The following is a 27,289-nucleotide window of genomic DNA, read 5'->3' as shown; positions in this document are numbered from 1 at the left end:
AAAAAAATATAATCTAGGGAGCAAAAAAAAAATATTATAATCTAGGGAGTATAAAAAAAGATATTATAATCTAGGAAGCATAAAAAAAATATTATAATCTAGGAAGCAAAAAAAAATATTATAATTTAGGAAGTAAAAAAAAATATAATCTAGGAAGCAAAAAAAAAATATTATAATCTAGGAAGCAAAAAAAAAATATAATCTAGGAAGCAAAAAAAAATATTATAATCTAGGAAGCAGAAAAAAAAATATTATAATCTAGGAAGCAAAAAAAAAATATTATAATCTAGGAAGCAAAAAAAAATATTATAATCTAGGAAGCAAAAAAAATATTATAATCTAGAAAGCAAAAAAAAAATATAATCTAGGAAGCAAAAAAAAAATATAATCTAGGAAGCAAAAAAACAATATAATCTAGGAAGCAAAAAAACAATATAATCTAGGAAGAAAAAAAAACAATATAATCTAGGAAGCAAAAAAAAAAATATTATAATCTAGGAAGCAAAAAAAAATATTATAATCTAGGAAGCAAAAAAAAATATTATAATCTAGGAAGCAAAAAAAAATATTATAATCTAGGAAGCAAAAAAAATATTATCTAGGAAGAAAAAAAATATTATAATCTAGGAAGCAAAAAAAAAATATAATCTAGGATGCAAAAAAAATATATAATCTAGGAAGCAAAAAAAAAATATATTCTAGGAAGCAAAAAAAAATATTATAATCTAGGAAGCAAAAAAAAAATATTATAATCTAGGAAGCAAAAAAAAAATATTATAATCTAGGAAGCAAAAAAAAAATATTATAATCTAGGAAGCAAAAAAAAAATATAATCTAGGAAGCAAAAAAAAATATTATAATCTAGGAAGCAAAAAAAAATATTATAATCTAGGAAGCAAAAAAAAATATTATAATCTAGGAAGCAAAAAAAAATATTATCTAGGAAGAAAAAAAATATTATAATCTAGGAAGCAAAAAAAAAATATAATCTAGGATGCAAAAAAAATATATAATCTAGGAAGCAAAAAAAAATATATTCTAGGAAGCAAAAAAAAATATTATAATCTAGGAAGCAAAAAAAAAATATTATAATCTAGGAAGCAAAAAAAAATATTATAATCTAGGAAGCAAAAAAAAAATATTATAATCTAGGAAGCAAAAAAAAAATATAATCTAGGAAGCAAAAAAAAATATTATAATCTAGGAAGCAAAAAAAAATATAATCTAGGAAGCAAAAAAAAATATTATAATCTAGGAAGCAAAAAAAAATATTATCTAGGAAGAAAAAGAATATTATAATCTAGGAAGCAAAAAAAAAATATAATCTAGGATGCAAAAAAAATATATAATCTAGGAAGCAAAAAAAAAATATATTCTAGGAAGCAAAAAAAAATATTATAATCTAGGAAGCAAAAAAAAAATATTATAATCTAGGAAGCAAAAAAAAAATATTATAATCTAGGAAGCAAAAAAAAAATATTATAATCTAGGAAGCAAAAAAAAAAATTATAATCTAGGAAGCAAAAAAAAAATATAATCTAGGATGCAAAAAAAAAATATAATCTAGGAAGCAAAAAAAATATATAATCTAGGAAGCAAAAAAAAAATAATAATCTAGGAAGCAAAAAAAAATATTATAATCTAGGAAGCAAAAAAAAATATAATCTAGGAAGCAAAAAAAATATATTATAATCTAGGAAGCAAAAAAAAAATATTATAATCTAGGAAGCAAAAAAAATGTAATCTAGGAAGCAAAAAAAATATTATAATCTAGGGAGTATATGAAAAAAAATATTATAATCTAGGGAGCAAAAAAAAAATATTATAATCTAGGGAGCAAAAAAAAAAATATAATCTAGGAAGCAAAAAAAATATTATAATCTAGGGAGTATATGAAAAAAAATATAATCTAGGGAGCAAAAAAAAAAATATTATAATCTAGGAAGCAAAAAAAAATATATTATAATCTAGGAAGCAAAAAAAAAATATATTATAATCTAGGAAGCAAAAAAAAAATATATTATAATCTAGGAAGCATAAGGAAACTTCTAAATAAACGTAACCTCCTCGAGAAGACTGGCAAAAAAAAAAAAGAAGCCCTTTTTGGACATAACAAAAACACGCGTGGCCGTTTTGCCTTTTATATATATATATATACTAGCGGGGGGCACCTGGCATTGCCCGGGTGTTTGTAGGTGTATGTATGGGGGGTAAATAATAACCCTGAAACGATGTTAAAAAAATCGAAAAAACCAAAACCCCCAAAAAAAAACACAGCGAAAAAAAAAAAATGCTGTGTGTATGGGGGGGGGGGGGACTAAAGAATAAGCAAAGTAAAAAAAAGAACGTTGTTCAGGTGTTTAAAGATGTAAAGATGGTCGGGATTGAACCTGGAAGCTTTGATGCGGAGGTGAAACAAACGCCAACCACTTAACCATCTAGGCCAGGAGTAAGAGGAATTGATTAGAGTGTTAAGTTAAGGCTTATAAAGCGAGTGAAAGAGGTTTGATTGACAGATAACTGCTAAATGAGGTCATCGCGGGAGCGTTACGAGATGACGTTGCAGTATTTTATTTAATGTGGGACAGCTTTTTGGGGTTTGTTTACTTTGTTTCAATGTGGGGCAGTTTTCGATTTCCCAAGATAATGGTTGGGGGGGGGTAACGGCTCCCCAAATGAAAGGGGATTAGCAATGATTGCTTGTGGATGTTTCTGGCGCAATGCCGAGAACAGTGTTAGCTTTGAATTAGTTTCGCTTTTTATACGAAAAAGCCGAATCAACACGTGAGAAGCCAAAATAGCAATAATTTTGTAAAAGTCGCTGTAAATAAATCTAGATGCGACGCGCGTTCCCAAATCCTAGATATTATTATATAGGGGGTATATAAACAGTTCTAAGCAATAGTAACGACCCCGGGACCGTCGACAAAAAAGCCTTTGCGAGACATACATGGAATGGTCACACACGTTTTGCCTTTTATATATATATACTAGCGGGGGGTACACGGCGATGCCCGGGTGTCTTGAGGTAAATCAAAACTCCGGGGGGGGGGGTAAATAATAAAAAAAAAATGTTTTGGTAGGTGAGTGCATGAGGATCGAACCCGTACCCTTGAGTTGGAAATTAATGTGTGAAAAAAAAAAAAAAAAAACGTGCGACAGTAGCCATTTGGCCACCGCGACATACAACGTAGACAGGCTTGAATTTATTTATTTAACTATAAAAACAGGCGTGCGCAATAAAAGTTAACTCTGCTGCTTCCATTTGACCTAATTAAGAAGGTCAAATAGAAGTCACGCAGCGTTTGGGTTTGTTTACCACAATTTGACTGTTTTTTTGCCCCCAACAGATGTTGGGAAGGGAGAAAGCAGCTCCCAATTGTCCAGATTGAATAGCAACTGTCTGATATACAAGATTGATCAAAGCTGATTGCTTCTGGACGTTTTTCCCGGCACAATGCCGAATACGTCCGTTTGAGTTTAGTTTCACTGTATTTATACTAAAAAGCCCAATCAACACGCGAGAAGCCAAAATAGCAATAATTTTGTAAAAGTCGATGTAAATAAATCTATACACTATGCGCTTTCCTAATTCCTAGATATTATTATATAGGACCTATATAAACAGTTGTAAGCGATAGTAACGAACCCGGGACCGTGTGTGAGAAAAGCCTTTGCCAGACATACACGAAATGGTCACACACGTTTTGCCTTTTATATATATAGATAGACTAGCGGGGGTACCCAGCGTTGCCCGGGTGTGGTGAGGGTTGGGGGAGGTAAATCAAAGCTTAAATATCATAACAAAAAAAAAGTGAACGTGATGCAAAATAAAGAAGCGAACAATGTTAAAAAAAACAACAGTTCGAATAATACAAATAATATATTTGTTTAAATGTTAAAACTTCTGAAAAAAAAAACCAACAGTTCGAATAATACAAATAATATATTTGTTTAAATGTTAAAACTTCTGAAAAAAAAAACAACAGTTCGAATAATACAAATAATATAATATATTTGTTTAAATGTTAAAACTTCTGAAAAAAAAAAAAAACAACGGTTCGAATAATACAAATAATGTTTGTTTAAATGTTAAAACTTCTGAAAAAAAAAAAACAACAGTTCGAATAATACAAATAATATATTTGTTTAAATGTTAAAACTTCTGAAAAAAAAAACAACAGTTCGAATAATACAAATAATATATTTGTTTAAATGTTAAAACTTCTGAAAAAAAAAACAACAGTTCAAATAATACAAATAATATAATATATTTGTTTAAATGTTAAAACTTCTGAAAAAAAAAACAACAGTTCGAATGATACAAATAATATAATTTGTTTAAATGTTAAAACTTCTGAAAAAAAAAACAACAGTTCGAATGATACAAATAATATAATTTGTTTAAATGTTAAAACTTCTGAAAAAAAAAACAACAGTTCGAATAATACAAATAATATATTTGTTTAAATGTTTAAACTTCTGAACAAAAAACAACAGTTCGAATAATACAAATAATATAATTTGTTTAAATGTTAAAACTTCTATAAAAAAAAAAACAACAGTTCGAATGATACAAATAATATAATTTGTTTAAATGTTAAAACTTCTGAAAAAAAAAAACAGTTCGAATAATACAAATAATATAATTTGTTTAAATGTTAAAATTTCTGAAAAAAAAAACAACAGTTCGAATAATACAAATAATATAATATATTTGTTTAAATGTTAAAACTTCTGAAAAAAAAATTGGAAAAAACAAAAAAAACAGCGAACGTGATGGAAAAATAAAAAAAATAAGCGAACAAAATGGCGTAAATAACCCTGTTTCAATATTAAAACTATAAAAAAAAATTTTTTTTAAATATATATCTGATATCTCGGCTCGAATGTGCAATCTTGAAATAACGACGCTGATACTATAACGACTGGTCTATGACTTTGTGAGCGAAATTAGGTTGTTTTTTTTATATTTAAACTAATTCCAGAAAGAACATTTTTTGCACATGCATGTTTTGGCTAAATTGTCATAAAGGAACGATTTTTTTTGAGGGTGAAGGAATTAGTGTTTTTAGCCAATTTTTCAATATTTGACATCCGAAGGGTCGAGTTTCTAAATTATACCAATCTTATGAAAATCCGTTGCCTCTGTTGAAAGTTTTTGCAAGCCATACAAACATACATTTAAACAGGCAGATGAGATTTATATTAAAGACTAGGGGGGGGTACCTGGCATTGCCCGGGTGTTTGTAGGTGTGTTTGTTTTTGAGCAAATTGTTGGCCGGATGTTTGTTTTACAAAAAAAAAAATGAAGCCTTGACACGCAGTTGGAAAATAATAAAGTGTGGAAAAGAAACGTGCGACGTTTAACGGCAGGTGCCCGTTTTTGACGAGTTAGTGATGTCAACTTTGAGTGTGGGACAGTGTTTTATTTACCGCGAGTCTATTTGCTTCTTTTTTTTAATTGTAAAAGCTTAATGCACATTCGGTGATCGAAAATTGTTGAATATTTATCTTTTGAAAGTCAGGCAAATTAAATAGACAGGCAACCCCGGTTGTTAACTCGTAGATATTATCATTTAGGCGCGATATAAAAAGTTTTAGGAAGTTGTGAGGCGAGCGATCGGTTCTTGGAAAAAAGCCTTTCTTGGATATACACGAAAACACATACACACACACACACACACACACAAACATTTTCGCTTTTATATTTATAGATGATTAATGTGGTGAGGGAGAGACTGTTTATATTGCATGCCAATGTTCACTTTTACAATATATCAACCCTTTTGAGGAGTTTATAAAGATGAAGCAGAATGTACATTTTATATCCTCTTGATGATGTCCTCAAGTGGTTTGTGTCCTGATGTTCAGCACATGTGGAACAAAAAGCTTTCTCATGCATAGCAACAAATGCAAGTCTCATTTATCTGGACAATTGGATCTTTATTCAGTTTTCACAGTCGAAGTCGCGTCCCTGTTTCTCTGCGTCATCCTTAGAAGGAGAGTGGGAATTTCACTATCAGTTTAGCTGCCATCCACCCCCATCTCAACACCTCCATGAGAAGTCTTTTATCTTCTCGGAATCAGAGACAGATCGACTCCCGAAACAGACTCTTCCAAAATCTACTTAAATCTCCTGTTCTAAAAAACTCGTGTGTCTCTTCCTTATATATTGAGGTGCGACGTGGGGTGGCAAATCCCGAGACAACTTGCACTCAACATTCACTGACCTGCCTCATGATCCCTGCTTGCACGCAGGTGCAACACGTCCGTCAACCAAAGTTAACGAGTTTGAAACCTGTCAGTCTTAACCTTTCAACCTCTAATGCACCAATTTGATACCATCAAGTTGTTCGGGCAAGATTCACATTATCTGCGTATTTGGCATATAGCATTAAGCCTTTCCAAAAAAAAAAACTTTTATAATAAATGAACCTTTTTTAAATAACATTAAATCTTTCCACAAACCAACCTAAAGCTTTCCAAAAAATTATTTCCTACAAACTAAACCTTTTCAACTTTTTTAACACCTAAACCTTTCCACAAACCAAGCTTTTCTGAAAACAAACCATTAAAAATTTACATTTTTCTAAATGCCAAACGTTTGCCAAATCCAAACACCAAACAGTTATGTCAAGCTTTACAGAGATGGTGCTATTAACTGGAGAAGGATGTACAGTTAGAAGAGGTGGTTTCAATTCAAATGTAGTAAAAAAAAAAATGACTCCAAAAACAAAACTCTTCCAAAATTCAATTTTTCCTTAATCTAAATCCCTCTGAAAACCCTACGTATACTCTAGAAAATAGGGTTTATTCTACAATTGTTTGAATTTAATTTAATAAAGTTTCTTTTGTTTTCCCTTTCAGATTCTATTTCCACACCCGCTGTCAACTGCTCAACTTTTATTGAATGTGATTTGGAGAAGTGAGGACTTTGATCGTTTGGAAAAATTCCAACTCCTTAAGGACATTCTTTCTTGGTCTTTGGAATATTCTTGTACAAGAGAACAACAGAGAATATTTCAGAGTCTAAAAGAACAGATACATGTATAAAACACACCAAATGGCTTCGCGTTTCAATGTGGCGTTAAAAATCAGGAAAAGATAAAAGATAAAAGACAAGTTTTTGGGCGAAATCTGACGATGACCCATTCCAATCTCACGACTGCAAGTCCCAAACGACACGTCTCAATGCAATTTTTTTCTGTTTTTCTTTTTTTTTTGCGCAATTGTCGAAAAAACAAAATTGCAAAGATTTAAAAAAAAAAAAAAAAAAAAAAATGGAGAAAAAAAAGGGCTCTTGTTTAGAATTTGACAATAATAAAAAAATTACGGAAAAATCTTTGTGATGTACGTACTCATCAGGGAACGAAGATGTCATATTCCAAAAATTATGTAAGTTGATCAAGTAGTTTTTTGATTTTTTAAAAAAATAAAATCAAATTTTTTGATAAGCCAGATGGGAGAGCCAGGAGCGGCCATATTTTTTAAATGTGTTAAAATTCAAGAACTGACAACTCATTTCTACTATCAGGGTTTATGGACCGTGCTATGATTGCCAAAAATTATTAATTGCTAAAAATTGTAAAATTTTTATTTTCTTAATTAAAAAAAAACTACTTGATCAATTATCATGATTTTTGGAACATGACGTCTTCGTTTTGTGACATGTACATATATCATAAAGATTTTTCTCTATTTTTTTTTAATAAACTATAATTTTGAATAAGCACCAAAAACAGTTCTAAAATCAAACAAAAATTTTTGCAAAGAAAAAAAATTCTTGCAATTTCCATGTAAACCTGGTCCCGTTGGCAAAAGACGGTCAAAGTTTGGAAAATTAAATGTTTGTTGTCTGCGTGAAAATTTAAAAAAGATTTGGGTTTTTCTCTTTTTTTTTTCTTTTTTTTTTTTGCACTTGGCCAGTAATGAAAAAACAAAAAAACAAAATCTGTATGATGTACGTACCCATGACAGAAATAAAATATCGTACAACTAAATTGATGAAGTAGTTTTATTTTTAAATAAAAAAAAAATCAAATTTTATGGCTAAACTATGAAGGATGATCCTGTGACACCATCTTGAAAACAGTTTGAAGAAAAAAAGGGAGATAACTACAAATCCAGATTGTAGAAAACCCTTAACATTCTTACTTTGGATCCCTATCCAGAGTTACCCCTATATATCAAAAGTAAAGAAAAACCTGTATGATGTACATACCTGTGACGAAACAAAAATATCATATTCCATAAATTTGATCAACTAGTTTTATTTTTATAAAGAAAATTATTTTCAAGCAAATCTGAGTTTTTTTCATGCACCTTTCTCATGTTAAGAATGGCTTTCTAAAATCTCGACTTGGAGTTATCTCCCTTGTTTCTTCAGACTGTTTTCAAGATGTGCCGCAGAATTGTCTCTTGTAATTTAGCCATTATTTAATAGTAGACTTTTTGTCAACCAGCCTAGTAACCCTTTCCTTTTCTATTGGTCTTGTAGGGCTTATCTTTTTAGTTAGCCTGTTTGCAATCCAAGGGATTGAATTCTGGTAATGAGGTCTCGTTCAGATTTTGTTTGTCTTGAAGTGATTCTACCTTTATCTTCTTTTTTATTTATTTTATTGTGCCTTCTATAAATCCACACAATAAGCACCTTACTATTTCTTATAGTAATATTAGAGGTCTTAGATCAGACTTTACTAATGTTCAGTCATTTCTTTTGCAAGACAAATTAAAAAAATTTTATTGAAAGCAATGATTTACATGTGGAGGGTTATTGACCTTTTAGACTCTTCCACACATTTGCATGGTCTTGCTAGTTTTCTTCACAAGAATCTTCCCCCATTGTACATGTCTCCGGTCTTGATTTTCATAAATGTCCTTTTATATAAAATAAGATACGCATCAAGAGCGCTTGAAAGCCAAATCACAACGTAATATTAGGAAAATAAACCAAAATTTTACTTTAAGTAAGTAAACTTTAAGTTACTTTAAGTATTTTAAGTAAAATATTTGTTTATTTTCATAATATTATGTTGTGATTTGGCTTTCAAGTGCTCTTGATGTGTATCTTATTTTATTCAAATTAAATCAACGTTTCTATATGGAACTCACACCCTTAACGTTATTCTCGTGTTGCCTACACACTGTTTCAACATGCCAAAATACGATCGCTGAGATACAACACACGGCTCTTTACAGCATGGAAAGAAAGAAAGAAAAGAAAAAAAAGAAAGAAAACAACATACTGAGGATGTAGTAGAGCTCCGAAATATATTTATGTTATAAATTTCAAACAAGTAAAATATTTGTTTATTTTCCTAATACTGAGTTGTGATTTGGCTTTCAAGCGCACTTGGTGCGTATTTTATTTTATTCAAATTAAATCAACATTTCTATATGGAACTCAAACCCTTGACGTGTTTTTATATGTTTGAGATTGTCTTTACTCCAGTTCCTATTTATTCTTTTTATATCAATCCCTTTCTGACAATGACTGCTCTGTTGTTGATGCTGCATCCAACAGAATTGATAATGCATTACAACTTCATCCGTTAAGCTCTTTGTCTTTGATGATATTAATGCTCACCATTCTGACTGGCATTCACATTCGAATTACACAGATCTTGCTGGTGGAATCTGTTTTAACTTTTCTCTTTCTCATAACTTGACCCAAATTATCACCTTCCATCCATAGCCTTGAGCCCCTGGAGGGGCATAGGCTATCCACAACTTCTGTAGATGCTTTTGTAGCGAGGGCTTCTTTTTTCGGGGTGAGGGTGCTGGCCCCACGCCCAACCTTCCCATAAGGTACATACAGCGCCTTGTCTTCCCAAATGGTCACCCATCTGGTACTGGCAAGGCTCAACATTGCTTAACTTTGGTGATCTGATAAGAACCGGTGTGTTAACGTAATTGTGTCGTACATAAATTGTCACGTTCCCTACACGTTTTCCTCATAATGATCTTCATCAACCATCTTTACTTCGTCTTTTTCTCCCTTCTGTTTCTGAATCATGTTCTATTTCCTTTTCTCTTTCATTGGATTCTTCAGATCATGCCGTTGTTAATGTTGAGATTGATTTTTCTGTTAAGTATTCAATTGATTGTCCCTTCCATAGGAAGACGTTTAAATACTGGAGAGCTGATTGGGATGGGCTTCGCAGCTTCCTATGTGATGTGTTTTGGAGTCCTATTTTATTGTTATGTCTTGAAATGCTGCTGCAAAGGAAGTTAATGATTCAATTCTTGTTGCAATTGACATCTTCATTCCTCATCATCAGTTTCAAATGAAACCTCATTCTCTTTCCTGGTTTTCAACTGTTTGTACTTCTGCCATTACCGATCGTAATCATTACTTTAATCAGCATCATCAGGATGGTTCTGGGGCTTCTAGACAATTCTACAAAAGAACTAACAATGCCTTAAAATTTTTCTCTATTCTCAAAGAATTTGTGACTCTATCTCATGATTTTTTGAGAATCTATAATAGTGTTATTAATAATGTTATTAAGTGTTATTGATATTAATATTCTCAAAAGATTTGTGACTATCTCATCTCAAAAGGTCGGCTCTGTAGATTTTTGGAGAATGTATAATATTGTTATTAATAATAGCAAGTCTGCTATTCCTCCTCTTTTATAATTGCCTTCAGGTCATTTCATCTCCTAAGGATAAAGCTGATCTCTTTGCTCATCTTTTTGCTGATAATTCTTTTATTGATGATTCTGGTGCTGTTCTTCCTGATTTTCCTTCGAAACAGAAAAAAATTATTCAATCTTGTAAATTGTAATCTTGTTTTCCTATTTGTTGCAAGGAGTACTCTGTTGTCCTTATCTTTAAAATTGCTGGTGATCGATCTGATCCAACTAAACATCATCCTGATAGAATTGATCGAATTGTCGAGTTTTATCGTATGTTTTAATGTGTGACCAATTCAGTATGACAAACTGGCTAATCTCCCTTGAATTGGCTTAAATTAAGAGTCCGCCATTTTTAAACAGGACGTAAGTGTTGGCGATGTTTTGTTAAAAATAGATCTAGCACATCTGCTGGATCATTTATCATGCTTTTTCTATAGGCGTTTCTACGTTCGTGTTTATTAATTAATCTTATTCCCCTTCTTAGTGGAATGAGACCTCTGTTGTCTCTATCTTTAAAATTGCTGGTGGTCGATCTGATCCAACTAAATATCATTCTGTTAGTCTTCTCATTATTTTTAGCACAGTTTTTGAGAGGTTAGTCAACAACAGGTTTGTTCATTTTCTGGAAAGTCAGGACCATTTCAGTGATGTTCAGTTTGGCTTTCGTGGTTTTCGTTCAACAGCTGATCTATTAACTGTTTTAACTGAACGAATCTGTTGATTTATGGATAATCCAGGCAAGAATATGGTCATTGCAATTAAAATTTCAAACACGTTCAACAGAATGTGGCATGCTAATCTTCTCCATAAACTTCGAGGTGTGACAAAGTGTTTAGAGAGGGGGGGGGGAAGAAAATGGACGGGAAGCAATACCAGAATAAAGGGTGGTCTCATTTTCCTTATTTTGTTCTTTTAGTCCTCACATTCTGCTTCACGATGAATGCCCTGAAAAAGACCCTTCTGATTAATGTTGACCAGTCTTAAAATATTTTGTTATTCTGAAAAACAGCATGGTATTTGTTGTAAAGTTCTTGACATTGTTAGTTTTTTTCTCTCTGATCTCAGCGTGCGAGTAAAACTCGATGGAATATCTTCATTTTCTTATCAGTGCTGGTGTTCTGCAGCACTCTATTCTAGGTCCAACACTGTTTCTTCTCCATATAACCTTCCAGAGAATATTATTCAGAAAGTTAATGTTTATGTTGATGACACCACCTTCTCACCCGTCTTTCTCAAATCAGTTGAAATATGCAGTTTTTTTTTTGTTTTTTTGTTTTTTTACATAGGCATCACCACATTATCAAGGCCAAGAGGCCACTCAAGGATAAGAGTTAAAGAGTGAACAGTAGAAATTGGACAATATAGTAATCATTAGTAATGAAAATTTGGTAAATTTGATAACTTATATGGAACGGCTCATCAAGAACTTATTTACATTAGACTTGAAGACAACCATGCAGTTGATGTAGAAGTTGATTTGGGTTCCATTATGGATTCGGGGTAAGAAGTGGCTTATTTTGTTTAAGACTTAGTTATTGTCCTTCAAACGAAGGCATATTCCTTTTCCTTCTGACATTTTTATGGATGGCTCTGCTCTTGATGAGAAATTAACTCTAAAACTACTTGGTCTTTTTTATCAAATCTTTCTTGGATTCCATATATTAAATCCATTGCTCTTTCTGCTTCTCGTAAAATCTGTTCTCTCGATCGCTCTAATCACTTTCTCACGCCTGATTCTTTATCTCTACAAATCTAATATCAGACCTTGTATGAAATACTGTTGTCACATTTGGGCTGATGAATCTGTGTCCCATTTGAAGGTTCTTAATAAATTGTAGAAACGTATCTGTAATTTGATTGGCCCACACTTTCTTCTTCACTGTAATCTAATTATGTCCTGTGTTCCTCAGAATTGTCTGATCTGTTCCCTGCTTCCTTTGTTCCAGCTTGTTTGACTCATTGGTCTAGTGGTCTTCATCAATTGTTTCAATACTTCATTGTAATACAACTTCATATTCCAGTAGCTTCTTTTCAAAGACTGCAAGGTTGTGGAACTCTCTTCCTGCTCACTGTTTTCTTTCTACTTACAGCCTTGGGCTTTTCAAGACTAAGGTCAATATGCATCTTCTGAAATAATCATCCTTCGTTCTTGTTAGCGCCTTACATCAAATGGCTTCATGCCTTGTCTTGAACGCTTTCCATTAAAAAAAATAATTTAAAAATGAAACTTCTTGATCAATTTATGTGATTTTCTAGCATGCAGTATTTTCTTTCCGTCACAGGTATGCTCATCATACAGATTGGATGTTTAATTTTGTTTATTTAATATAGGGGGGAATTCTGGATAAGCACCTATTTTTAAATTTTATTTTATAATTATACTGCTTTCTTTTTTGACATCAACAGCTACTGCGATTAACAACCAGATTAATAGGAGCATCCTAAGTGGGGAGTTGTGTAGCAATGTTGTTCACATTACACTTAAATTTCTATATGTTGGTACAGCCGGTGTAAGAGAAAAGAGGAAATTTCAAAAGCAAGCAATCCGAAGAAAAAAACTATTTGGATACAAAGTTTTTCAGCATCTGACGACCTCTGCAGTGATGGAAGGGGAGGGGGTGATTTTGTTGCCTGTCTCTCGTATTTAAAACAAACACAGGAAAAATTCATATCACTTAAGTTCTTTGAACCACTGTTCTTATCTTGCTTGTTATTTTCACAATGTTTCACTTGATGTAACCTCTGTACGCACTGAAAATTTAATCTTCAACCTCCGGAAGAGTGTAACTTTACAACTAAGTATTTTATCCGCTCAAACCTATGCTGTTTCTAGTTGTACAATCTTATTACTTATGATTATATACAACTTTTAATTCAGGCTCCTTCAGTCTTTGACGAAGGGGTGCCTGTACGTGAAATTTTTGTGGCAGGAGGTTCGCAATCTCCAACCACACCTCTCCTGAGTCGACATTGTTAAATACCAGTGGCAAGTGAAGTGTATGTACAGGACGACTGGAAGCAAATACCGAGATAAGCGGAGAGCACATACAGTGCATAGAATTCCCAAATAGTCACCCATCTGGTACTAACCAGGCGCAACGTTGCTTAACTTCGGTGATCTGATGAGAACTGGTATGGCACTTTTAATTACTACATATATATATATATTATTTATATTCAGATAAACATTTTACATGGTCACTACACATGTTGTATAGCTGGGTATAAAGAGTTTATCACAGATGTTTCGTCTATTATATAAATCTCACCTATCTGTTTAAATGTATGTATGTATGTATGCCTAAAACTTTCAACAGAGGCGACGGATTTATACAAGATCAGTATTGTTTTGAAGCTCGACTCTTTGTAAGACAAATATCGAAAAATTGGCTAAAAACATGAATTCCTTAACCTTCAACTGGGCACTTTTCTACAGGGAGGGGTCCTTTTTCACCAAAGCTTTTGAAAGTTATCCTTCTTTTCGATTGACTAGCCTTGATTTAAAGATGGACACAATTTTTTAAAAACAATTTTTTTCTTCCTTTGCAGTACGGGTTCGAGCCTGCCTACTACCACTTTTTTTTTTTTTGCTCAACACACACCTCCAAACACCCAGGCTAATCTATCTATATATATAAAAGGCAAAATGTGTGTGGCCATTTCGTGTATGTCTTCAAAAAGCTTTTCGAGCACACACTCCCAGGGTCGTTACTATCGCTTAAAACTGTGTATATAGGTCCTATATAATAATATCTAGGAATTAGGAAAGCGCGTAGCGTATAGATTTATTTACGTCGATTTTTACAAAATTATTGCTATTTTGGCTTCTCGCGTGTTGATTGGGCTTTTTCATATGAAAAGCAAAACTAATTCAAAGCTAACAGTGTTCTCTCGGCATCGCGCTGGGAAACGTCCAGAAGCAATCAGCTTTGATCAATCTTGTATATCAGACAATTATTCAATCTGGTTAATTGGGAGCTGGTTTTCCCCTTCCCAACATCTGTTGGGGAAAAAAACCCAAACGCTGCAAGCAAAAGTTAATTGCGTGACTTCTATCTGACCTTCTTAATTAAGTCAAATGGAAGCAGCAGAGTTAATTTTTATTGCGGCTACCTGTTTTTAATACTTAAATAAATTCAAACGTTTCTCTGTTGTATGTCGCGGTGGCCCAGTGGTTAACGTCGCACGTTTATTTTTTCACACTTTAATTTCCAACTTTGCCTCAAGGGTTCGCGTTCGATCCTCATACTCACCTACCAAAACTTTTTTTTATTTTAGTGTAGTTAGATTTACCCAAAACCACACACACCTCAAAACACCCAGGCATCGCCGGGTACCCCCCCCCCCCCCCGCTAGTGTTATATAAAAGGTGGATATATTAGAAGATGCTCATACCTTTTCTTTCTCTGGAGTTCTTCTGTCTTCACTGCTGGGCTCTGTGATGAATGTTTTCTTACCAACGCAATAAATGATTGAAACACCTGAATTTGTTTTGTGAAACCACAGAACAACTGTATATTTATTTCAAGCTGTCTCAGTGGATTCACAGCAGTCTGCTACGTGTCTACATTGCTTGTTTTTTTTCTAGCCCGCTTCCAGGCCTTTGAAGCGCATCTGCCCACTTTGGTGACCAAACTAAAAACTCCCCAATTCTAATCTTTTTGACCTGTCAGTCCTGGTGATGACATGACCTCCATCACATATGCAACTGCTGAAGGTTGATCTAGTTATTATTTGTTTATATTTAACTTTGCTAATTTCTGTAAACATTTTTAGCTAGAACTTATTTTCACATTACAGATCAATTTATTCTCTAATTTATTATATAAATCTCACCTGTCTGTTTAAATGTATGTATGTCTGCCTAAAACTTTCGACAGATACGACGAACTTTCACAAGATCGATATTGTTTTGAAATTGACCCTTCAGACGACAAATATAAAAAAATTGGCTAAAACCATTAATTCCTTCACCCTCAACTGGGCATTTTTCTACAAGAAGGGGTCGCTTTCTTCACCAATATTTTTTAAAGTCATCCCCTCTTTTCGATTGACTAGCCTTAATTTAAACCTTCGCCACTTCCAGTTTGGCGATGGACACAACGGCAAAGATGTTACGTCTTTTTCTTTTTTTCATGTTCTTCGTGGTATGGGTTCAAGCCTGCCTGCCTACTACCACTTCTTTTTTGCTCAGCACACACCTCTAAACACCCGGGCAACGCCAGGCACCGAGGCTAGTCATAAAAAATTCTCAATATAAACTACTTTAACAAAATCACTGAATAGATAGATAGATAGATAGATCAATAACTAATTAACACTTTCAACCCTGCTATTATCAATATTTTGTCACCTGATGAGGTAATTGGTTTTTTGTAACCAACTGACTGAAACATTATCATATCTGTGTAGTGACTATGTAAATGCTTATCTGAATATAAAAAAATGTATATCTGGCTCTTTTTATTGAGCACTAATAATTACTTTGTTAAATTCATTGGTTTTCATCTTTGAATATCTATAGTCTGGAATTTATATATAAACTAGCCTGGGTGCCCGGCATTGCCAGGGTGTTTGGAGGTGTGTGTTAAGCAAAAAAAAAAGAAGAAAAAAAAGTGATAGTAGGCAGGTAGGCTTGGACCAGTGAATGCGGAAAAGAAAGTGAAAGAAAATCTGATGTCTTAGCCGATGTCTCCATAACGCGACCGGAAGTCAAAAGCGTTGAAATTAACTGAAGTCAATCCAACGGTCATGGTGACGTGTTAAAATGTCAGCGAAAAAAATCGATTTCTCCTTGTACAAAACGGTCGAGTTTAGGGTGAAGGAATTAATATTTTTGGCCAATTTTTCGATATTTGTCGTCCGAGACGTCGAGCTTCAAAATTATACCAATCTTGTCAGGATCCGTCACATCTGTCGAAAGTTTTTGCAATCGTACAAACATACACGCATACATACATACATTCGAACAGACAGGTGATATATATATATATATACAGGGTGAACAGAAAGTCCTTGGACCAATTCTAAAGTGGCTTATTAATAGAAAATTACAAAAATATAAATTAAACATGAATGAAAATTATAAGTTAGGAAACCAAGAATAAATTCAAATTATTCATTTTCAATGTGATGTCCCTTCCTTTCGATTAGACGTTCAATTCTCTGTCTGAAGTTACCAACCGAGGCACGCATCGTTTCCTGAGGTATTTTAGCCCATTCACTCAGAAGAGATGTCTTCAAAGCGTCAACACTTGGATGAGCAACAGAATAGACCTTTGCCTCCAACAAAGACCACACCGAAAAATCCATGGGATTCAAATCAGGCGATGCGGGAGGCCACATCTCCTTACTCCAGAATCTTGGAAAATGACGTTGGCACCAGTCCTGAGTTTTTCTGGAGATGTGGGATGGTGCTCCATCTTGTTGGAAGGTGAAAGGCTGACCTTTGAAGTGTTTCTTCATCTCTTCAAATGCTGGAACCAAAATATCGTTAATGTAGCGATCTGTGTTGATCTTAACCCCCTGCTCCACGAAAATCAGAGGCGACTTCCAAGATTTGGAGACTGCAGTCCACACCATGAGGGAAGACGGCTTTTGTCGGCGGAAAACTATTCTCACGGAGTCATCAATGTCTGCTGAAGATTTTGCGTAAACTCTGTCGTTCTGATTGTTAACAGTCGCTTCAATTGTGAAGAGTTTTTCTTCAGTTCTCCAAGAAGAAGCTTTGCTCTTTCAAGTCTCTTGTGCTTTTGGGCAGGTGTGAGGTACTGTCTCTTTCTCATCTTGTAGGGGAACAACTGGAGATCGTTTTTTACGATGTTCTCATCGAGGTCACGCTCACATTCATGTCTTTAGCCATTTGTCTTGCAGATCTCTTCGGGTTCCTCCTTACCCTCTCTCAGACAGCTTTAATCACCTTCTTTGTTCGAGCAGTGCGAGGTCTTCCACTCCTAGGACGGTCTTCAGATGTACCAAGTTCCTTAAATCTGTTCACAACATGGTACACGGTGGATTTAGCCACTTTCAAGAGCTTAATAATCTCTGAGTTTGTCCTTCCCGCGCAATGAAGCTGAATTATGGCCTCTCGTTTACTCATTTTTCTGGAAGTTTAAACAAAATTATTTTAATATTTTTGTTGAAAATAATTAGATCAATAGTTAGACTAAATACTTACTTTATTTGAAAAGAGAAAAAGTGATTTTAACAATATTTAATTTTAAAACTAAAAATGGTCCAAGGACTTTCTGTTCACCCTGTATACATATATATATGTATATATAAACGGAACTTTGTCTCTGTGTGTGTGTGAGTTTATTCTCTATTTTATGTAATTTCATACAAAGGTATTTTATGTGCCTGGTAGTGCTTTTAGATAGGTTTTGTATTGGATGTCTTCGATAAGTATCGATAATCAAAATAATCCAATGAAAAAAAGAACAGTCGATTTTGATCAAAGTTAACATCTTACACAGCCTAACATCACAAGTGCATTTGAGAAGTTTTATTACCACACAAGCTGAAAGACCCGACATCTAAAATCAACAGTAGGTTTTTTGATATGACAAGGGTGCATTCGAAATGTTTCTGTTTAGATCACAATTGAAGCATGATACTTGACTTTTGTATTTTAAACTTTAATTATTAGTAACTTTTATTATATGTAAAAAAATAATTTTATAAAATGAACAGTAAGTTCTCTACAGTGCAATATTTACTACAATGTAATGTGGACTAAGTCATATGAAGCTTCCTCTTGGTGCACCGTGTTGCGTCCCCATCTAGAGCAGGCAATCAATCAATTTGATTGAAAAATGGGCGACTTAACCGATTTTGATAAAAATAAAAATTTTGAAGTTTATAACATTCGTAGATCAATCCTATCTAAGAACTCTGCCAGGAACATAGTGTAGCTTCGTCTGAAATTTCATAAAAAATCGGCACAGCCGTTTTCAAGTTTAGGAAACGGACTCACACACACAGAGACAAAGTTCATTTTATATTATAGCAGACATAAAGTAGCGACTTTTGAAAAACGAAAAATAATGAAAAAAATATCAAAATTATAAATTATATAATGAGGAGGAAAGAGATAAGTATACGAGAAGAGGAAGGGGGAATATGAGAAGGGTAGTATATATATATATATATATATATGTGTGTGTGTGTGTGTGTAATTAATATTGAAAAAATGTGTCACTATGAAGTAATGGGAATGATTAAAGAAGGGCAAACAGTAAAAAAAAAAAAAGAAAAAGATGGTGAAGAGAAAGAAGAAAGCAAAAAGGGAGATAATAAATACAAAATTTAAAAAAAAAGAAAAAGATGGTGAAGAGAAAGAAGAAAGCGAAAAGGGAGATAATAAATACAAAATTTAAAACAAAAGAAAAAGATGGTGAAGAGAAAGAAGAAAGTGAAAAGGGATATAATAAATACAAAATTTTAAAAAAAAGAAAAAGATGGTGAAGAGAAAGAAGAAAGCGAAAAGGGAGATAATAAATACAAAATTTAAAAAAAAAAGAAAAAGATGGTGAAGAGAAAGAAGAAAGTGAAAAGGGAGATAATAAATACAAAATTTAAAAAAAAAGAAAAAGATGGTGAAGAGAAAGAAGAAAGTGAAAAGGGAGATAATAAATACAAAATTTAAAAAAAAAAGAAAAAGATGGTGAAGAGAAAGAAGAAAGAAAAAAGGGAGATAATAAATACAAAATTTAAAAAAAAAAGAAAAAGATGGTGAAGAGAAAGAAGAAAGCGAAAAGGGAGATTATAAATACAAAATTTAAAAAAAAAGAAAAAGATGGTGAAGAGAAAGAAGAAAGCGAAAAGGGAGATAATAAATACAAAATTTAAAAAAAAAGAAAAAGATGGTGAAGAGAAAGAAGAAAGAAAAAAGGGAGATAATAAATACAAAATTTAAAAAAAAAGAAAAAGATGGTGAAGAGAAAGAAGAAAGAAAAAAGGGAGATAATAAATACAAAATTTAAAAAAAAAAAGAAAAAGATGGTGAAGAGAAAGAAGAAAGAAAAAAGGGAGATAATAAATACAAAATTTAAAAAAAAAGAAAAAGATGGTGAAGAGAAAGAAGAAAGAAAAAAGGGAGATAATAAATACAAAATTTAAAAAAAAAGAAAAAGATGGTGAAGAGAAAGAAGAAAGCAAAAAGGGAGATAATAAATACAAAATTTTAAAAAAAAGTAAAAGATGGTGAAGAGAAAGAAGAAAGTGAAAAGCGAGATAATAAATACAAAATTTAAAAAAAAAGAAAAAGATGGTGAAGAGAAAGAAGAAAGCGAAAAGGGAGATAATAAATACAAAATTTAAAAAAAAAAGAAAAAGATGGTGAAGAGAAAGAAGAAAGAAAAAGGAGATAATAAATACAAAATTTAAAAAAAAAAAAAGATGGTGAAGAGAAAGAAGAAAGAAAAAAGGGAGATAATAAATACAAAATTTAAAAGAAAAAGAAAAAGATGGTGAAGAGAAAGAAGAAAGCGAAAAGGGAGATAATAAATACAAAATTAAAAAAAAAAAAAAAGATGGTGAAGAGAAAGAAAGTACCAAAGGAAGATAATAAATACAAAATTAAAAACAAAAAAGATGGTGAAGAGAAAAAAGAAAGTAAAAAGGGAGATAATAAATACAAAATTTAAAAAAAAAGAAAAAGATGGTGAAGAGAAAGAAGAAAGCGAAAAGGGAGATTATAAATACAAAATTTAAAAAAAAGAAAAAGATGGTGAAGAGAAAGAAGAAAGCGAAAAGGGAGATAATAAATACAAAATTTAAAAAAAAAAGAAAAAGATGGTGAAGAGAAAGAAGAAAGAAAAAAGGGAGATAATAAATACAAAATTTAAAAAAAAAAGAAAAAGATGGTGAAGAAAAAGAAGAAAGCGAAAAGGGAGATAATAAATACAAAATTTAAAAAAAAAGAAAAAGATGGTGAAGAGAAAGAAGAAAGCGAAAAGGGAGATAATAAATACAAAATTTAAAAAAAAAAGAAAAAGATGGTGAAGAGAAAGAAGAAAGTGAAAAGGGAGATAATAAATACAAAATTTAAAAAAAAAGAAAAAGATGGTGAAGAGAAAGAAGAAAGTGAAAAGGGAGATAATAAATACAAAATTTAAAAAAAAAAGAAAAAGATGGTGAAGAGAAAGAAGAAAGAAAAAAGGGAGATAATAAATACAAAATTTAAAAAAAAAAGAAAAAGATGGTGAAGAGAAAGAAGAAAGCGAAAAGGGAGATTATAAATACAAAATTTAAAAAAAAAGAAAAAGATGGTGAAGAGAAAGAAGAAAGCGAAAAGGGAGATAATAAATACAAAATTTAAAAAAAAAGAAAAAGATTGTGAAGAGAAAGAAGAAAGCAAAAAGGGAGATAATAAATACAAAATTTAAAAAAAAAGAAAAAGATGGTGAAGAGAAAGAAGAAAGAAAAAAGGGAGATAAATACAAAATTTAAAAAAAAAAGAAAAAGATGGTGAAGAGAAAGAAAGAAAAAAGGGAGATAATAAATACAAAATTTAAAAAAAAAGAAAAAGATGGTGAAGAGAAAGAAGAAAGCAAAAAGGGAGATAATAAATACAAAATTAAAAAAAAAGAAAAAGATGGTGAAGAGAAAGAAGAAAGCGAAAAGGGAGATAATAAATACAAAATTAAAAAAAAAAGAAAAAGATGGTGAAGAGAAAGAAGTGAAAAGGGAGATAATAAATACAAAATTAAAAAAAAAAAAGAAAAAGATGATGGTGAAGAGAAAGAAGAAAGCGAAAAGGGAGATAATAAATACAAAATTTAAAAAAAAAAGAAAAAGATGGTGAAGAGAAAGAAGAAAGTGAAAAGGGAGATAATAAATATAAAATTTAAAAAAAAAAGAAAAAGATGGTGAAGAGAAAGAAGAAAGCGAAAAGGGAGATATTAAATACAAAATTTAAAAAAAAAAGAAAAAGATGGTGGTGAAGAGAAAGAAGAAAGCGAAAAGGGAGATAATAAATACAAAATTAAAAAAAAAAGAAAAAGATGGTGAAGAGAAAGAAGAAAGCGAAAAGGGAGATAATAAATACAAAATTAAAAAAAAAAGAAAAAGATGGTGAAGAGAAAGAAGAAAGCGAAAAGGGAGATAATAAATACAAAATTAAAAAAAAAAGAAAAAGATGGTGAAGAGAAAGAAGAAAGCGAAAAGGGAGATAATAAATACAAAATTTAAAAAAAAAAAGAAAAAGATGGTGAAGAGAAAGAAGAAAGCGAAAAGGGAGATAATAAATACAAAATTTAAAAAAAAAGAAAAAGATGGTGAAGAGAAAGAAGAAAGCGAAAAGGGAGATAATAAATACAAAATTAAAAAAAAAACGAAATGCATATGTAAAGAAAAACAATCTGAAGGTAAAGAAATTAGGATCCAAAGCTTTAAATAATCTAAATTAAAAATTTTAAAAGTTCAAAGAATGTTCAAAGAATGTTCAAAGAATGTTCAAAGATAAACGACAAACAATTTTACAAGTTCAAGTTGAATCTTTAGATTGGGGTTCCGAAAAGTGAAGAATATGCCAACCATTAAAGAATCCATAAAAATACAGATGTGTAGAAAACTAGGTCTTGGTAAATGTTTGTAAATTCTTATAAAAGTTATAAATCCTTGTATAATGCTTAAATATTGGTAAAATCCTGTGAAGTGATGTTCAAAATATAGCAAGATCCGAGCAAAAATTTTCAAACAGGGAAGTTGACAGTGGAATTCTAAGGATTGGTAGGTTTTGCTCCCGTCAAAGTAGATATTTATATCGTGATATAAAGTTGGATTATCAACAAATAGAATGTCTCAAATCGATTCCAAAAAAGGAGAGTAAAAAGAGATTAGTTCCGACAGCCGGCAAAACAGGTCAAGTTCTTGCTAAGAAAGATACAGTGTATCGATATATAAAAGAAAGGATTATCAGGAAAAGAGTTTTATAACTGTTAGAAAAAGCACCAGAACTGAGAGAATCCTGAATAAAATCAGGAAAAAAACTGGAAGTAATAATTCCAAAGAAAGCAGGGGGGGGGGAGGTATAATCAAAACGAAAATTGAATATATATATATATATATATATATATTTTGTAGAAATGGTAATTAATAAAAACCTGAAGAAAGTGCTCAATACTGTTGTAGAGCAAATATGCGTTTTATTTTTATTACCGTTTTTTTTCTGTTTAGTTACATTATTGTTTCAGCTACACAACCGGTTTTTGGCCGTCAAGTAGCCTCCTCAGGCTTTACAGAAAAACGGCCAAAAAACGGCCATGTAGCTGAAACAATAATGTAACTAGACAGAAAAAAAAACGGTAATAAAAAATAAAACGCATATATATATATATATTTTCTTATTATTGTTTTATCTGCTTAGTTACACATGTTTCGGTTACTAAATCGTATCAACAATCCAATAACTTCATCAGATTTTACTTTTTTTTTCTGTAAAGTCTGATGAAGTTATTGGATCGTTGATACGATTCGGTAACCGTAACTAAGCAGATAAAACGGTAATAAAAAACATTTACTCTGCAATTGTATTGAACACTCTCTTCAGGTTTTTACTAATTACCATTTTTGCGAGATATATATATATGATGAGAATAATGGAAATAGTATTCTGACAAAATAGAGAAAATAAAAAGTAACGACCCGAGTTATGTGTTCATCAACGTTTCATCCTTATTTCAAGACTTCAAATATCTCACAAACACTTTAAAAAGCTTGCAATATCCCGCATATTTCATATTGAATGCTAAGCGAAAAGCCACACAAATATTTTCCAGGATAAATAATCAAAAATCATATACACCAGACCTTTCTCTCATAAACAGACATTTTCTTTTACCTACACACGCCAAAAATACAATAATTTGTAACACGCTAAACAAACTATGAATTCCAATCATAGAAATCACATCGCAAACTATAAGACAAATATTAAAAACTACAAAACATCTCTAAAACAAACCAGTTTCCAATGCAGGCATATACACTATTCCTTGCCAAAATTGCCATCATAGATACATTGGTGAAACCCAGCATAAGTTAGAAAAAAGGCTTAGTGAACATAAAAGAGATATAAAAAATAGCAATTCTTTAAGTGCATTATTTTCTCATTCATTGCAGCATAATCACATTTTTGACTTTAAACAAAGAAAAATAGTTAAATTTATTTCAAATAAACCATGCCGAAAACTTCTTGAATGAGTGCTTATCGCAAATTCAAGCACAATTAAACAACGTGCAGATTTCTATAATGTAGTGCCATTAATAAGTAAACTTTTATTAAAAGAACATAATTTAATTGTGGACATGGGTTAACCTTCTCACACCATAAAAACACTCTCTGTAATAATTAATGCGTATAATAATTAATACATATAATAATTAATGCGTATAATAATTAATACATATAATAATTAATACATATAATAATTAATACATATAATAATTAATGCATATAATAATTAATGCATATAATCATTAATACATATAATAATTAATGCATATAATAATTAATGCATATAATTATTAATACATATAATAATTAATACATATAATCATTAATACATATAATAATTAATACATATAATAATTAATACATATAATAATTAATGCATATAATCATTAATACATATAATAATTAATACATATAATTATTAATGCATATAATAATTAATGCATATAATTAATACATATAATTATTAATGCATATAATAATTAATGCATATAATTAATGCATATAATCATTAATACATATAATAATTAATACATATAATAATTAATGCATATAATCATTAATACATATAATAATTAATACATATAATTATTAATGCATATAATTATTAATACATATAATAATTAATACATATAATAATTAATACATATAATCATTAATGCATATAATCATTAATGCATATAATCATTAATGCATATAATAATTAATACATATAATTATTAATGCATATAATAATTAATACATATAATAATTAATACATATAATAATTAATACATATAATTATTAATACATATAATAATTAATACATATAATAATTAATACATATAATAATTAATACATATAATAATTAATACATATAATAATTAATACATATAATAATTAATGCATATAATCATTAATACATATAATAATTAATACATATAATCATTAATACATATAATCATTAATACATATAATCATTAATACATATAATCATTAATACATATAATAATTAATACATATAATAATTAATGCATATAATAATTAATGCATATAATCATTAATACATATAATAATTAATACATATAATAATTAATGCATATAATAATTAATGCATATAATAATTAATGCATATAATTATTAATACATATAATAATTAATACATATAATAATTAATACATATAATTATTAATACATATAATAATTAATACATATAATAATTAATGCATATAATGTCAATCAATAAATTACATTAAAAAAAAACACTCATTTCATTTCTGTTACACATCTATATTTGAATTTTAACAGACATATTTTTTCCAGAAAGTATATTAACTGCGTTCATATTTTTAAAAACATATTATCGACTATATGACGTTATTAAATTTTAAAAAATCTCCCTCTCTTTAACAACGCAAGCTCCCTTCCTTTTTTGAATTTCCAATGTCTTTTTCTGTTTCTGAAATAGAACAGTGTCACACTTTGCACATGAAACATATAACTCGATGATGACTTGATGAACACATAACTCGGTTTGTTCCTTATTTTCTCTCTCTCTCTCTCTCTATATATATATATATATATAAAAATGAACGTGTCTGTGTGTCTGAACATTTCCCTACGCAATAACTCTGTCAATTTTAAGTCCACAGACTCGAAATTTGATATACAGGGTAATGATACCGATCTTGTGAAAATCCGACGCCTCTGACGAAAGTTTTTGCAAGACATACGAACATACATACATACATACATACATACATACATACATTTGAACAGACAGGTGAGGTTTATATTATAGATGGTCATTCCAAAAGTACTTCCTCCTATTTTGTTTAACTCAAAAAGTTGAAGAGCTATGATGACGGGACTGGTATCATAAGAACAAGCAACCTTTTGTGCTCCAGAACTTATTTTTCTACATAGTCAACAATGCACTTTTGCCAGATATTCAATGATGTATCTGTTCGGACACATGTCCATGACTAAGATTGTTTTCTTAGAGTCTCACATTGTCAATATCTGCAACAGAGAGATGAAACTTTCAGGTCACAAATGCATAAGTTCAATCATCATAACAATGCAATCCTCTTTGATCTGTTTGGGCGGAATAAAACAGGAGGCATTACTTTTGGACCCATCTCCTGTGTATATGTGTAGATTGCCCAAAGAACTGCTAGAATAATCTTTACGGAGGCACACAAAGCTGGAAGTGTGGTAAATTTGACTGTATTCTTCTATCAAAGGCTGCTATGTCGATCATCATGCATGGAGAGACAATAAAAGTAGTGACAACAGTTGAGGACATACAGACAGCAATTGTCTGTCAAGATGGACAAACACTATTATATGCATATATACCTATACATCTATAAATATAAATCTCACCTGTATGTTTAAATGTATGTATGAATGTATGTTTGTATGTCTTGTAAAAACTTTTGACAGAAGCAATGGATTTTCGATACTTACCATTTTAGAATGAAATCCATAAATATAAAAGCAAAAATGTATGTAAGTATGTGTGTTCGCTTTTTCTTTGTGTCTACAAAAGGCTTTTTTCAGAGAAGCGGTCGGTCGGTTCACAACATTTTAAAACTTTTTATATCACATATAAATCGTAATATCTTACAGTTAACAACGAAGCTCGCCTGTCTATTTAAGTTGCTCGATTTCGGGAAGATAAATATTCAACATTTGTCGCTTGCCGCATGTGGGTTAGTCTTTTTCCTATAACATCTTGGGGGTGGAAAAAAAAGCGTTCAGCAGTAAATGAATACTATCCCGCAGTCAAACTTGACCTCATTAACTCATTAAAACGGGCACCTGCTAAATCCAAGTAATTAAATAAATTAAAACGTGTTTCCGTTAGCATCTCGCGGTGGGGCAATGGTTAACGTCGCACTTTTTTTTTTTCACACTTTAATTTACAACTTTGCCTCAAGGGTTCGGGTTAGATCCTCATACTTATCTACCAAAACATTTTTTTTAATTTTACCCCCCCCCCCCCGGAGTTTTCACACACACCTCCAAACACCCGGGCAACGCCGGGTACCCCTCGCTAGTCTATAATATAAATCTCACCTGTCTGTTTAAATGTATGTATGAATGTATGTTTGTATGTCTTGTAAAAACATTTGACAGAAGCAACGGATTTTCATGATATCGATATCATTTTGAAACACGACCCTTCGGACGACAAATATTGAAAAATTGGCCAAAAACATTAATTCTTTCACCCTCAACTGGGCACTTTTCTACAGGAAGGGTCGTGTTTTTTTCTTCTTTTGTCATTCAACCCATGCATTCATGACGTCGCTTAACCAAGTGTTTTCAAATCTTGTGGAACAGTTGACAAACAGATAAAAATCCAATGACCTGCAAGTACCAATTTTTTCAATTCTTTTTGGATGAAAATCGATTAAGTTTT

At 31.1% G+C, this 27,289-nt stretch overlaps 1 protein-coding gene across 1 annotated transcript in view; it reads left to right on the top strand.

Moving 5' to 3' along the window:
• LOC145259124 (gem-associated protein 5-like) overlaps positions 1-8,003 on the top strand; it is an 827,294-nt gene extending 819,291 nt beyond the window's left edge. The window contains exon 27 of the mRNA XM_080116800.1: positions 6,871-8,003. Within this exon, the coding sequence (XP_079972926.1) occupies positions 6,871-7,056 (186 nt within the window). The 3' untranslated portion in view covers positions 7,057-8,003. The remainder of the gene's footprint in view (positions 1-6,870) is intronic.
• Positions 8,004-27,289: the final 19,286 nt, after the last annotated feature.

The sequence above is a fragment of the Euprymna scolopes genome, chromosome 34, assembly GCF_053919585.1.
Source record: "Euprymna scolopes isolate OS-2025 chromosome 34, ASM5391958v1, whole genome shotgun sequence".
Classification (NCBI taxonomy): domain Eukaryota; kingdom Metazoa; phylum Mollusca; class Cephalopoda; order Sepiida; family Sepiolidae; genus Euprymna; species Euprymna scolopes.
This window is presented reverse-complemented; position numbering and strand designations above follow the sequence as displayed.